The sequence below is a fragment of the Meriones unguiculatus genome, chromosome 14 (genome assembly GCF_030254825.1).
Source record: "Meriones unguiculatus strain TT.TT164.6M chromosome 14, Bangor_MerUng_6.1, whole genome shotgun sequence".
NCBI classification, from domain to species: domain Eukaryota; kingdom Metazoa; phylum Chordata; class Mammalia; order Rodentia; family Muridae; genus Meriones; species Meriones unguiculatus.
Genome location: NC_083361.1, coordinates 44,522,173 through 44,537,308, shown reverse-complemented (window position 1 = coordinate 44,537,308; position 15,136 = coordinate 44,522,173). Strand labels below are relative to the sequence as shown.

Sequence of the window (15,136 nt, the reverse complement as noted above, 5' to 3'; positions counted from 1 at the left end):
AGTACTGAGAAAAGAGGTTTTCATTAAAGTTTAATTTAAAATAGGAGGGAAGGGAAATGCATTTGAAGTAACTTAACAACCAACAAACAGCTGAATGGTTTGATACATTTTATTTTCATGGACATTGCACAGGTAATAAAACAGTAATTGTGTGATAACATGGAAACAGATTTCTATGTAACACTCAATCAGAGAAAAATTGTGCATTGCCTTTGAACACGTGGGAAACGCCCACAATACTTAGGTGAGAGTTGTAGAAGGGAGTCAAAATAACTTTCTCCTATAATCTTGATATACTTTATTAAGAATTAAAATGAAATAACAATACTATGATCACAAGGTCAGTGATCCAAAGAGAAGGCAGTGGACTTCTCAGGGAGCCGAGCAGCGAGAAGAAAGCATCTTTTTTCTAGCACAGATAGAAGTTCCTAGAGGACCTGTGCAGGTCTGGGGAGTCTCTGTCCGAGGCCCTAGAAGTCTTTGGGCAGAGTTCTTCCTGCCCCAGGCGTCAGCGCACTCTACTGAATTATCTCTCAGCTTCCACGCAGACCTCTCTGCCTTCTGTCCCCGCAGCATGCTTCCCACGTCCGCTAACCCCGCTCCCACGCGCGCCTTGCTCCGAAAGCCAGACCCCTAGACTCCGGCTCCGGCCCCGCCCCGCCCCGCGCGGCTCCTCTGCTAGCCGGTGGGGCGCGTCGCGCGCACGCGCAGCGGAGGGCGGCGCGGGCGGCATGGGGACTGCGGCGGCGGCTGCGGCGGCCGGGGAGGGGGCGCGCGGCCCGAGCCCCGCCGCCGTGTCGCTCGGCCTGGGCGTGGCCGTGGTATCCAGCCTAGTGAACGGGTCCACGTTCGTGCTGCAGAAGAAGGGCATTGTGCGCGCTAAGAGGCGAGGTAGGGCGGGCCGAGGCCGGGCCGGGGTCCGCGCCACGCGGCTGCGGGAGCCTGTGCTCATCACACAGGCGGGCTCCCCATTCCCGGCAACCCAGCAGGCATCACCTCTGCGTCCCAAGCGGTCTCTCTTTCAGCGGCAAGGGAGGCCTTCTGCACTCATTCAGGAGCCCTTCACCGGACTTCTTGCCCTGTTCCTATACCCATCCAGTCCTGCAATCCCTACCCCGTGGCGGAGCATCCTGACAGGTGCTCAGCTTGGAGCCCTGCTGCCCAGAGGCCCGCACTCCCCCCCTGTCAGGCAGGGCTTCCTTTTCTTAGGATCCAGAGGTGGGTGGAGCCAGGCCTGCCTTTGCCTTGGACTGGGCCTGGGGTGCACTTGGGAGAGCACTTGGTGGTTCGAGGAAGTAAGGGTGTGTGGTGGGCCTGCAGGATATGCAGGCGGCACTGAGGTTCCCACTCTCACCTTCAGCGCAAGGTCTGTTCTTCCCAGCGGCTTTTGCCCTGGGGTCCTTAGTTGAGTTACCTCTGGTTGACATCTCAACCATCTGAAGCGTGAAGAAAACGTAAAACAGGCGTGCAAATGGGCCTGCTGAGTGTGCCCCGGGTCGACAGGTCACCAGACACTACTTCTTAGTGATCTAGAAATGGGATGAGGCACAGAGCCCTTCTTTGTCCCTGCCACGCCATTGTGCTGAGAGGCCTGTGACAGGCACTGAACACAAGAGGCAGAATACTTTGAAGGGGAAAGTAAACATTGCTTTCAGAGACCAAGAAAGGCTTGTGGTTGGAGCCACAACATCAAGAGCTCTATGGATAAGGACCCCCGGCAGCCAGCATATAGGAAGTAAATACACTTAATAGTTGCAATTCCAGAGCACATTTGAAAGTTTGTCTAACCTGGCCAGGGAGTCAAGAGCCTTCAGAAAAGAGACAAAGAACTGACAATCTTGAGTGAAAGTACAAACCCAGCAATGTTTATTTAAAGAAATTAATTTCAAAATGAAAACATTGCAAATCAAATGTAAAACCTAAGTCAAACCAAGTGTGATTTCCCAAGACTACAGATGTGTCATTAATGTGCAAACATATCTAGTACACATCTAACAACCACACTTAGGGACTGTCTGTCAGTTTGGGCAGGCATCAAGTTTGGGCAGAGGTGTTTGTTGTAACTAAAAATTGAAAACTACATGTGCCTTTTATAGGATTGAATGAGATGGGCACTTGTGTGGTATTCTTGCAAATCCAGCGATTCCAAGATAACTCTGAAATAAGCATGACACAAAACACACAAACCTCAGCTGAGAAACATCGTACAAAAATACCTGACTGGTCTTCTAATCAAGGCCATGAAATCTGAGAAACCCTCATGTCCAGAAGGAATCACACCATCAAATGTAAGACATTAGAGGAAAGCAAAAAAAATCTGAATACAGACCTTAGATAAGATAAAGCAATTTGTTAGCAAGAATAACTGTATTATTTTAGTTCAGTTTTTGTGTTCCCGGGGACTGCTAAATTAAAAAAACTAACCTAACTAACTAATTGTTTTGAGGTCCTGGGTCTAATCTCAAGCACCACATTTTAAAAAGCCAAAATCCAAATATGTAGATGCTTTTATTTATACCTACATACTGTATATTTTATTGTATGTATGTATGTATTACTTTAGAAAATAGTCTCTTATTATGTAGCCCAGGCTGCTCTCAAACTCATGATCTTTCTGCCTCAACATCCTGGGTAGCTGGGATTACAAGTGTGTGCTACCACACATGGGTTCGTACTATGCCTTTAAATTAATAAAGTAAAAATGCAATATTCATTAATTTTTAATTTTTCTTACCGTTTACCAGCTGCTATAGGTTGAGATGGTAGTGGAAGGCATCCAGTCTTGCTTTAATTAGTAAATCTACCTTAACAGATTTTTTGAAACTCTTATGTTATATATTATTATAAATATTGAAGCTAGAACAGTTTTAAAATCTATTCTCAGGCCAAATATGATGGCATGTGCCTATAATCCCAGGCTGAGACTCCAAGACCCCATAAAAAAAAGTAAAACAAACTTCCCATAAACTTTTTTACCATATCTGCTTAACAACCAACAGAACTGATAACCATCAAATAACTGAAATGGAAGAGGAGAGAAAAAGGTGATAGGTGAGAATTGGATGGCCACCAGGTACAGTGGCACACACCTGTAATCTCAGCACTTGGGGAGGCCAGAGGCAGGCAGATCTCTATGAGTTTGAGGCCATCTTGGTCTACAAATCAAATCTAGGAGAGCCAAGGCTACACAGAGAAACCCTGTCTCAAAAAACAAACAAACAAAAAATTGGAAGGCCAAGTTCTTACATTAAGAGAGATTAAACCTTATGGTTTCTTATAGTAGAACTAACTATGCTTACCTAGAAGATTTGACCTTTATTTATTATTTATTTGACAGGTGGTAGCATTTCTAGAAAGCTCAGGGAAGCTAAATTATAATTATAGTTCTTCAAAGGAGAGGTTTGGGGACCTAGTGGCTTTAAGTGTCACCTTTAAAGGACATTCTCAATGAATGGACTCACTGGAGGGCTGGAGAGAGTCTTCTGAAGTACAGGCTCAGGATTCAACTACCTAGCTTCTTTATTGTGCCTTTGAATGACATGTGAGTGAGACTTGGGCAAGAGCTCTCACTCATAATATATTTCACAGGGCATTTGTTCAGGACCTCAGAAGAGACCACAACTGCATATGTTCAACTGCCTTGCTTTATATGATATGGTATTTGCATATAACTGACAACATCCTCTATTTATATTTTATACTGTATATTTATACTTTTAATAATCTGTTAATGACTTATAAAACTTAAAGTAAATGTTATATAAATAGCTGTTACACTTTATGGTTTAAGGGAATGATGACAAGGAAAAAGTTCATACCTATTCAGTATGGGCTTTTTGTTTGTTTTTGAGACAAGTTATCATCCCAGGCCGGCCTTCGCCTGGTAGCTGAGGATAACCTTGAACTTCTACTCCTCCTGCCTCTACTCTCCAAAGACCAGGATTACAAATATTCACTATAATGCCCAGTGTAAGCAGTGTTGGGAGATGAAATTGAGGTTTTATGCATGCTAGGCAAGCACTCTATCAGTTGAGCTATATCCCTGGCTCTGCATGTGTATTCTTCAAAAGACTTGTTTGATCATTGTATGTAGAGGGGCAGCTGCCCCAAACATCCAGAGTTAGAGCCCTGCGGAAGTGGGTTGCCTGCAGAGGAATAGGTGACCTGCAGTGGGAAGGCATGTGTGGTACCAACCTTTGCTAGCTTTTTGCTGCTGTGAAATTAGCTGAGATCAACAACTTAAGAGGAGGAAAGGTTTATTTTAACTCACCGTTTTGGAAGTTTCTCTTTTGCTTTGAGCCTGTGTCAGCAAAGCATATTATGGGAATATGACGTTAGGACCTGTGGTAACTGGAGCCTTAGGTGACTGTTTATCTTAGAGAGCTGGGAAACAGAGGAGGAAGAGTCCCACAGTCTCTCTAAAGGCATGTGTTAAATAGTCCAACTTCCTTTACTAAGCCCCTCCTGCTAAAGGCTGTTTTTTCCTACTTGCACTAAACCAGACTTTCAGCATGTGGTCCTTTGGCACATATTTAAGGTCCAGACTATAAGACTATTTAAATAGTAACCAGACATTCACCAAATATAATGAGATTTATTTGAGTGTTAAAGAGCATGATAATAGGACTGGGTGTCCCATAGTAAACCCTGAGAATATTCAATGATATGTGAGGCAAGAAGTGGGCCAGGTAAAGCAGAAAGGGGACATTTACACATAGCACAGAGTTCACTGGTCTTGGGGACTTGGACAGGTGTCATCAGCTCAACTGTAGAGGGGTTCTATAGTTGAGTGGCAGTGTTCTGCCTGGAGGATCTTCTCTGAATTGAGGTGGTCTGAAAGAGCGTTGAAACAATCTGTATTCACTGTATGGTGGTGCATGCTTGTAGTCTTAGAACTTAGGAGGCTGACCGGAGAGAATATCTGAAGCCAGCCTGTGCTACATAGTTCAAGGCTAGCCTAGGCGGTGTAGCAGGACCTGTCTCAAAAATCCAAAAACATAAATGATTAAGAAAAGGAGTTGTAGTGTCCAAGTTTGTGAGGAGAAATCTTTAGTGGAATTTTAGACAGTCCTTGAGAAAGCTCTTACCTCAGGCAGATAAGTATAAGCCAGCTCCAGCTCTGTTTGAGTCTGATAAGAACACATTCTTCTTGGTAGCCATAGCTTTCTTGAAGATAGCCAGTTAGAGGAGGGACAGAGGCCAACTGTTGCTGAGAGGCCGTTCATGGATGGTGATAAAGAGGGACCAGAGCTGCCTGGAGACCAGGCTCAGAAAAATTGGTTATACAGAACTGGCTGATGGTGTTTCATGATTAGTTACTGAACTCTAAGCAGGATACTGTAGACCAGGAAGAACTGGTTGATCTTTTACAGTTTTCCCTTTTTAAAATCAAGACCACAATAAAATTCTGCCTTATAAGAATAACTGTCAATGAGGAAATATAGAACAAGTATTAGTAGGGAATTGGAGAATTTAAAACTCTTATGTGGTGCTAGCAGGTAAGTAAATTGATGCAGCTGCTTTGGAAAATAGTATGTTTGTTCCTCAAAGTGTTAAGTATAGAAATACCATTTGACCCAGCAGTTCGACTTCTTGGATTATGCAAAGACCTGAAATATTCTGGCCATAACTAAAAGAATTGACAGCAGGGAATCAAGAGATTTTGCACTTTTGGTTATAAAGGCATTATTCACAGAACCAACAGATGGGAGGAGTGACAGTATGCTGAGTTTTCTGTTACTGTAACAAATACCTGTGATGAATTAATAAGAAAAAGTTTACTTTGACTCATGATTTTGGAAGTACCCTTACACTTACCTCGAGCAGGAGCTAGGAAGAAAAAGGTAGAAAAAGGAAGGACTCAGAGTTCCATATTCTCCTTCAAGTACATGACCTGAATGACCTAAGACTGTCTGCTAGCCCTGGGTGTTACAAGTTCTGCCATCCCCAGCTGTGCCATAAGCTAGGAACTAAGCTTTGAGCACGTGGCCCTTTGGAGGATATTCTAGATCACATGTTAGCAGATGGCTATCATTCTGCCCTTAAATAATGATGCATTATAACATAAATGAATCTTGAGGACATTCTGCTAAGTGAAATAAGCCTGTCCTGAAAGGACAGTACTGTGTGATGCCCTTTACATGAGGTCCCCAGAGCAGTTCAAATTTATGGACCACTAGAAAGTGTACTAATGGTGACCCCCTAGAGTGGAGTAAGAGAGGAATGGAGAACAGTGTTTTAAGACCCAGAGCTGAACATTTTGAGGGCAATAGCATTTTAGAGATGAGTTATTATTATTACTTTTCTTGTACTGTGAGCATCTGTGTGACAGGAAGCATCATGAGGGAGGACAGTTTTGTTTTGGCTCACACTTTAAGGAGATAGTATGTTGTCCCAGGGAAGGCTAGGCTACTTAGCACCAGAAGTGTATATCAGCTGTGTTGAAGTTTGAATGTGAAATGTCCCACTGTAGTCACCTGTGTTCACTTGGTCAAAGATGGTGGCACAGGGAGGTTTGTGGACCCTTTTGAAGGTAGAGCCTCTCTGGGGGAAGTAAGCTGCTAAGGGCAAGCCTTGACATTTTGTAGTATAGCCTATTTTCTGTTCACTCTCACTTTGTGATTTTGGATGGGATGTGACTAGCTGGCCTCCTGTTCTTGGGAGTCTTCCCTGCTATGAGCTACTGTATCCTATTGAACTATAACTGTCAGCCAGAATAAACTTCTCCTCCTTGAGTTGCTTCTTGCCAGGTGTATGGTCACAATAATGAGAAAACATACTAAGCTCCTGCTGCCAGTGGCTTCGCACTGTGATGAACTGCATCCTCATACTGTGAGCCACAAGAGCCCCTTTCTCCCTTAAGCTGCATTGACGGGGTGTTTTATCACAGGAATTAGAAGAAGAACTAAGAAAACTGGTACTGAGTCAGCAGTGGTGGTGCAGAGCCCGGGAGGCAGAGCCAGGTGGATCTCTGAGGCCAGCCTGGTCTACAGAGCAAGTTCCAGGGCAGCCACGGCTGCACGGAGAAACCCTCTCTCGAAAAAAAAACAAACAGAAAAGGAAGGAAGGAAAGAAGGAAGGAAGGAAGGAAGGAAGGAAGGAAGGAAGGAAGGAAGGAAGGAAGGAAGGAAAGAAAGAAAGAAAATCGGAATTGAAGTGGAGCTGTTGTTTGCAGTGTGCAAACAATATGAATGTAAATACACACACACACACACATACACACACACACACACATATATATATTGTCCCAACAATATAAATTCCTATTGTCTTTTAAATTTTTTTTGAGACAGTCAAGGTCTCATTCATATATATAAAACTGAATATGAAGTTAAGGCTGGTTTTGAACTTCTGATTCTCCTACTTCTACCTAATTAGTGCCATCACACCTGGCTTACTCCATAGTCTTTATTTTTTCTTACATTGTCTTCTAAAACTCAGGACAATTTGTTAAACTTTAAGCATTTAAAGAAAGGAAGGAAGAAAGAGAGGGAGAGTTCAGTGATGTGGCTCGTCAGGGAAAGGTGCTTGCTTCACAGGACTGGTGGCCTGAATTTGATCCCTGGAACCTATGCAAAGATAGAAAGTTTGATCCAGCCCCACAGATCCGAATGCATGTTGCGACACATGTCCAACCCTTCCCATCACATACAAACAAATACACACATACAATGCTATAAAATAAAAACCAAGGTTCATAATTCCAACACACAATGTCACAATAAATGTTTCCTATTCCCTTTCTAAAAGGAAGGTGTAGAGGCATAGCAAGAAAAGGTTGGGCGCAGAGCAAGATTCATAGCGGATGGGCCAAATAGCAAGTTCTGCAGCTCCATGAACTTCTGAGCCTTGTAATAGAACCACTCAGACCCGATGACTTTAGCAGGACTGCCCCTTTGGCTCTGCCCCCGAAGCACATGTGACTTCTCCTTTGTACGGCATTTGCTTGGTACCTACAGCTTTCTTTGGCATTCCATAGTCCTGGCATTTCTGACATTCTGGAGTCTTCATTGCAACCTCTCATCTTTACACAGTAAAGTGTAACCTCTCAGAGTTCTTTCAGGGAGTCTGAGAAATCGAGAAAATGCACCACAGGCTTCCCACAGACCAGTCTGGTGGGGCATTTTATTAATTGCAGTTTCCTCTTCCACAATTACCATCTTGGGTGGAGTTGACATAAAACTAGCCAACACAACAACCCCTTCTTAACCTGATACTCACAAACACATCACTGTTAAACCATAGCCTTTTCCTTCTTGTTCTCAAGATGTTACATTAGTATCTGTATCACAATATAAAACATATTTCAAACTTTAAAAGTTCCATAGTTTAGTCTCTTTAGGACATTCAGAGTCAGCTGGGTGGGTGGGGGTCACACTTTTAATCCCAGCTTTCCATTAGCAGGCAGAGGCAGATGGATCTCTTGAGTTTGAGTACAACCTGGTCCACACAGCAAGTCCCAGGCCAGCCAGGGCTACACAAATACACCCTGTCTTGAAAAAGCAAAAAAACAAAAACTTCACAACATTCAGAGTCACCTTCAACATTCAGAGCTACTCCAAAATAGTCATAGTTTCTCCAGGATATCCAGAGTTCCTCTAAAAACACCCAAAGTCTCTTAATTGTGGACTCATTAAAACAAACAAAATTAAATAACCAGGACACAGCCATATTCAATCAAAGCAAAATCAAACTCCAATGATGTAAATAGTTTGTTGTTCAATATCTGGGCTTTATTCTGGACTTTCTGCGCTACTCCAGAAACCTTAGGCTACTTCTCCCTCTTCGTCCTCTGCAGTACAGGCAACTTGTCTCCTAAGCTCTTGCCAGGCCCACTCACAGCTGCTGCTGTCCTTGGTGGTCATAAAATGGTAATGTCTTTCTTTTTTACCCCAGGCTTATTTTTTAATTATTTATTTTATGTACATTGATGTTTTGCTTGACAATATATCTGTGTGAGGGTGTCAGATCCTTTGGAACTAGAGTTATAGACCACTATGAGCTGCCATGTGGGTACCAGGAATTAAACCCAGATCCTCTGGAAGAGCAACCAGTGCTTGTAACCACTGACCCATCTCTCCAAGCCTGGTACACTCATTTTTGAAATGCTGGGGTCTCCTACTGCGGCTGGGCTACAATTCTACTTGTAGCTTCTCCTGGGCTGTCTTCAGGGATGCTGAACCTGCCACCTGGTGCCAAGCCTAGTTTCTCTCCGCAGCCACTCCAGTCCTGGGCCTTTGCTGCAACTGAGGCCTCACCTTCTCCAGTGGCCTTTCCTAGCTTCTTTTGAGGGATATCAGACCTGGCACACAGTGCCATGCCTCAGCTGTTCTTCATGACCCTTTCATGCCTTCAAAACCAGTGCCATCTTATATGTTCGGCTGTCAGTATGAGAAGCAGCTTTGGCTTCCTCTAAACCACAGCTTTTGTGTGCTGGTCCTGAGGAAATACTCCCAGACTTTTTTTTTTTTTTAGAACTCAATTTTATTTTCTTACTTCATCCATTGGAAACTTGGGCACAAGAGGGTAAAGAAAATTTCAGACAGTGAGACAAGCCTTAACAGTTCATTCAGTCCAAACCCAGGACCTTTTAGTCTTCATCCGCTGCTCCTTCAGTGCCACCATGCTACCTTTCAAATCGTGTCTTCATGAAACATCAGAGGCATCTGTCCACCCAGCCAGCCAGCCACCCACTCATCATCCATCCATTTGCTCAGCTCCTTATTTGTTCAACCATCCTTCCTTCCAACTTTCCTCTGTTATCCTCCTCTTGCCTCCTTTGCTTCTTCTCTTTCTTCTTCACATACTAGCCTACGTGGAGGAAGGGCTAGCAAAGGTCAAAAGCACAGGATGAATTCCTTTGTATTGTGCCCAGTTCCTTGCATCCTCTCTCTTGAGAGAGAAACACACACACACACAGCTAACCCCCAGCCCACATGAGAGAGTTGCAATGTTCCCATACCCTGCTAGGCACTTGTTATAATGTAAGTTAGTTGGGATGCAATGGAGAATTTGGGAAGACAGCACTAAAAAAAAAAAAAAAAAATAGTGTCATTTGAATGTTTTAGTAAAGGACAGTGGCAAATTGTTTGGTGGATTCAGGCAACCTACATTTTTTTTTGTTTGTTTTGAAATAATTTTGTGGGTCTCAAAAGCTAACACAGAGCCTTGTGTATGGTGGATCACAGACAAATGGTCTACCATGATCTTCACCCTCAGCCCATGCTGATACTCCCAGACTTAATGATCCTCAACGGTGTTAGTATCTTCTTGATCACTGCTCATTTTTCAGTTCCAGGTGAATAGCATCTGGAATTATCCCAGTAAAGCAAAAGTTTCACTTCAGTGGTTCTGGTTTCTTCCTAACTGCTGCTGATTCTTCAGTCCCTGCTTAATAGAACCACAAATTCTTAATTCAGAATATCACATGCATGCCTTCTTACAGTCTTTGCTTCCTTCTGCAACTTCAAAAGCCAGGGATTTAATCATGTGCATCTCTTTCAGCATTCTTGTTTTTCCACATTAGCCCATTAAGCTCATGAGCCCTCAATGGCTTTCCCAGCCCAAAGTTCCAAAATCTATCCACAATCTTTTCTAAACATGGTCATAGGACTGTCACAACAAAGAGATGGAGACAGGAACTGACGCAGGCGCCATTGAAGATTATGGCTTACTGGCTTGCTCAGCTTGTTTTCTTACCAAGGACTGCGTGCCCAGGGGTGGCACCACCCACAATGGACTGGGCCCTCCCACATCAGTCATTAGTCAAGAATGTGCCCTACAGATTTACCTACAGGCAATCTGATGGAGGTATTTGTCTTAATTGAGCTACCTCTTCCCAGATGACTCTATCCTGTGTCCAGTTGACAAAACAAAACAAACAAACAACACCTAGGACAATGACTAAGTTGAAACAAACAGAGAATCTTAAATGTTTATTTCTGTGGCTTTCTATTCTTGTCCTGGCCAGAGAATGTGTAGAGTGATAGGGGACAAAAGAGAAAAGTGGGTAAGGCTTCAACAGGTGCTTCCTGAGGGTGTTACTCCTGTGAAGAGGAACTTTATAGACAGTTACATGAGAGGGTGAAACTGAAGAAACCCAGTAGTTTTAGAACAAGATAAGGAATGCAGGCTCCCTGCAACCCTTTGATGGAGGGGGAAGGAATCTGGGTAATGGCTTAGGGAACTCAGCACAGATGGGTGGATGTACAAAGCTGAGCATATGTTTTGCTCTTAGGTTGGGTGTCTCTGGGATCTGTGCAGGGGCTTTACCAACTATGAGTATAGGATGTGTATCAGATGCAAAAAAGCTTCATACTCAGGGGGAGTCTGTCATAATGCTTATGTGCAGTAAAAAGAAAAAAAAACCATGTAAATATGATCTTAGCTTAAAAGGTGAGAATGACCTAAATAACAATGAAAGCTCCTACTGAGAAAAAATAAGTAGAAGGGCCTGGAATGCTGGGAATTTAGTAGAACCCTTTGTTAAAAGGACAGCAAAAGACTGTCACTTCCTTATTTCTAGGTACTTGGTAGCCCAGTTTTCTCCCTACGTTGGTGATCATACTATTTTTGAATCATTAACAGCATTTGTTCTCTGAAGGTCATTGATACTGAGAATACCAGGGTAGAGAAAAGAGAGAGCCCAGGGAACCCTTTCCCTGGCCACTGACAACATTGGGCTAGTTTTTATTATAGAAGGATATTGTGGTATGAATATGAAATGTCCCCTATCAATTCCTGTATTTGGACACTTGGTCACCAGCTTTTAGTCCCATTTTGGAATATTGTGAAACCTTTAGGAAGTGGACACTTGCTGGCAGGGGCCAATATGAGCATGTCTTGTGGTTTAATAGCCTTGTCCCACTTCTGTCCACACCCTGCATTCTGACACAGTGTGGCCAGCTAGCTCTAACTACTGCTGCCATGCTTTCCTATCTATGTGGACTATATCTGTTCTTAAACCAAGAGCCAGAATAAACCTTTCCTCGGTTTGTGTCTGTTTCTGTGATAAACAGGGCCACTCAGTTCGTAAGCCTTTAGAACTGCTTTGCATGTGGAATGTTGAGGAGTTTGAGACTTCAGGCCAGTGGAGCTCTAGAATGCTATGGGTAGAGCTCAACAGATCACTTTTAATGATGGTTTGGAAGCCCAAGATGCTGGAAAAATAAAAAATAAAAACATATGCAGTGGAGAGCTAGCTCATGAGGTTTTGGAGGGGAATATACTCTCCTGGCAACTGAGCTAGAAACAATTTGTGTTACATTCAGGCAAAGAAACAGACCACATTCTGCCCATGTCCTAAGAATTTGAATGTGGCAGAATGAAAAAGTAATGGAATAATTTGTTTGTTTATAATTTAATAATAAATTTAAATTAAATAAATTTAATTATTTAGGCTGTAAGACTTACTGATGAGTGTTCTTTTCGAGGTCTATAGCGAGCAAAAAGTAAGGCAGAAGATGATGTGTAGTTTGGCTATGAGAGGGTATGAGTTTAAAGCCAAGGAAGGTTATGTTTGAAAGCATCTGTAGTTGTTTGAGATTAACATCAGTAAAGAGAAACCTGGTACTCCGCACCAGGATAAAAAGTGCTTTGAGGGCAGCACTTCACTCATAGAAGGCTGATTTGGACCTTTTTAGGAGGAGACCTGTGAGCCTCAAAAGGTCAGAAAGTTTAGGATTCCAGTGATATTTTGGTCTGAGCTTTCTCTGGTTAGGCTACATATTGAAATATCTACCTATTGTACAGTGGCTCCTTGTGACCAAATTAGATCTCTATGGTTTTTTCCTAGTGCCTAGTGGAAATGTTGGTGGCTGTTGCTGAGTCTTTGAGGGAGGGTTGGGTACTTTGGCAGCTACTACCCTTTCGTTAATGGCTGCTTACTGAGTATATTTATATATACAGTGTCTACAGAGTATATAGAGGGCCGCTTCCTCTGTACCAATTGGTAGGCTTTTAAAGGGTAGTTATTTTTTGGCAGGACAAAGCCAGAAATTAGAGGAGTTGGTGAGGCTGGCCACTTTATTTAAAACGAAAACTAGTAGGTGACTTATTCCTGTAAAAAGGGGAGTAGGACAAATGACTGGATGATTGTCTTAAAGCATACAAACTCTTATGATTGGTTAAGGGTCATGATTCCTATAAAGAGAGAAGAGGGGCATTTCAGAGTGTCTGAGCGAATAGTTACTAGGATCTTACTTATCTTTGTTCTTTGAAGAAAGCTTGAGATATTTGATTGGCTCCGGGTCTTCATATGGGACTTCTTGGTTGAGATTACTTATTCTATCCAGGAGACACTGATCCTAACTGTTGACATGTAGCATTCTGACAGCCATGGAGTACTTAGGACCATTTGGCAAGGTCCCTTCTATTGAGGAACCAATAATTTTATTGGCTCTTTTTTTCCAGGTTCAATGAAGGATCTGGTCCTTGGGAGCTACAGTCCTTGGAGCAGGGAGTAATTTTGTTTCTACTTTCCTGTAGTCCCTATGACTTTCCTTAGGTTTATTTTAGAGTATAGCACCTGATTTCCCCAGCATATAAAACTAGATCTAGTTGTGAGGAAGTCCTTCCCTGTCATTCATAGGGACTGAACCACACCTTAAAAGTTTGGAGCTGCTGGAAGGTGGTGGCATACACCTTTAATCCCAGCACTTGGCAGATGGATCTCTGTGAGTTCGAGGCCATCCTGGTGTACAGAGTGAGTTCCGTGACAGCCAAAGCTACACAGTGAAACTCTGACTTGAAAAAACAGACAAGCAAAAGAAGAATTTGGAGTTGTTCTCATGAAGGCAATGGACAACAGCTTTAGTCGGTTTTTTTAGAGGTTTATTGGCAAGGCTTTGTTAGGATCAGTTTAATATTCAGGTCTTTTAAATTTGCCAAAGAACTATGGCCGTCAAGTGGAATATAGATAATTTTCTGTTCCCAGGGAATTCAACATAAACTGTGTCTTCTTTTACGTAAAAAACACTCCATTGTGCTCTATGATGAATATGAATGCAAAAAGGTTTTGACCTTTGGTAATTTCCTTGAAGAGGCTGTCTTTGTTAGGATTTTATTGCTATGAAGAGCCACCATGACCATAACAACTCTTACAAAGGAAAACATTTAATTGGGGGTAGCTTATAGTTTCAGAGGTTTAATTCATTATTGTCATCATGGGAAGCAAGGCAGCATGCAGGCAGACACGGGGCTGGAGGAACAGAGAGTTCTACACCTTGATCTGCAGGCAGCAGAAGCAACTGTATGCCACACTGGTCGTAGCTTGATTATGTCTGACCTCAAAGCCTGCCTCCATAGTGACACTTCCTTCAACAAGGCCACACCTCCTAATAGTGCAACTCCGTAAGGCCAAGCATTCAAACACATGAGACTATGTGGGCCATTTCTATTCCAACCACCACAGAGGCCTTTTGTAACTTTAGTAGCTTTTTCAGTCCTAGTGGGGAAACTTGGGTCCTGCCAGAGATGGTGTGTATAAACACCAATAGATTCTTGAAGTTGGTGCAAGAGGGCACATCTGTTTTCTAGACCTTTTCTGTGTAAGTGCTTCATATGAGGATTGGCTCAAGGAGTCCAGAGGACAAGGTCGACTAAAATTGTTCTATGTGTACCAGTGTGGGCTTCACACACCATCATGGCTAATCATTGTCTTTAGAACAATTAAATTATGATGTCTAAAGTAGCATCTCTCCTTGAATCACGTATTCCCTTAATTCTTTTCAGCTGTAGGGTCTGGGGTAGTAGTAGCTTATTCCTCACAGAGAATCAGGTTTCCTTTTGGTTGTTCTCTTACAGAGCCTACTCCAACTCCTACACGTCTGTGTTAGGAAGGAACAATGTTAATTCTTGAGGGATTTATAAGACTAACTTTTTGCCTCTCTTTTGGTCAGCCTATTTCCTTGGGCATCATTAGTCATGTCCTTCTGATGGCTCTTACAGTGGATGAATGCCATTTGTTTAGGAGTTGCATGATTTACAGTAGATTTAGTATCTATTGTTTATATAGTATGGACAAGTTGTTGGCTGCTAACAATATTTACTCTCTCCAAATACAGCAATGACATGTAAGGTCATGAAGGCATTCTTTGAATCAGTGTAGATGTTATTTCAATTTTCCTTTCCTTTTCCC

At 42.8% G+C, this 15,136-nt stretch overlaps 1 protein-coding gene across 1 annotated transcript in view; it reads left to right on the top strand.

Moving 5' to 3' along the window:
- The first annotated feature begins 688 nt into the window (after window positions 1–688).
- Window positions 689–15,136, top strand: part of Nipa1 (NIPA magnesium transporter 1) — a 50,233-nt gene continuing 35,785 nt past the window's right edge. The window contains exon 1 of the mRNA XM_021652642.2: window positions 689–891. Coding sequence (XP_021508317.1) covers window positions 732–891 — 160 coding nt within the window. The 5' untranslated portion in view covers window positions 689–731. The remainder of the gene's footprint in view (window positions 892–15,136) is intronic.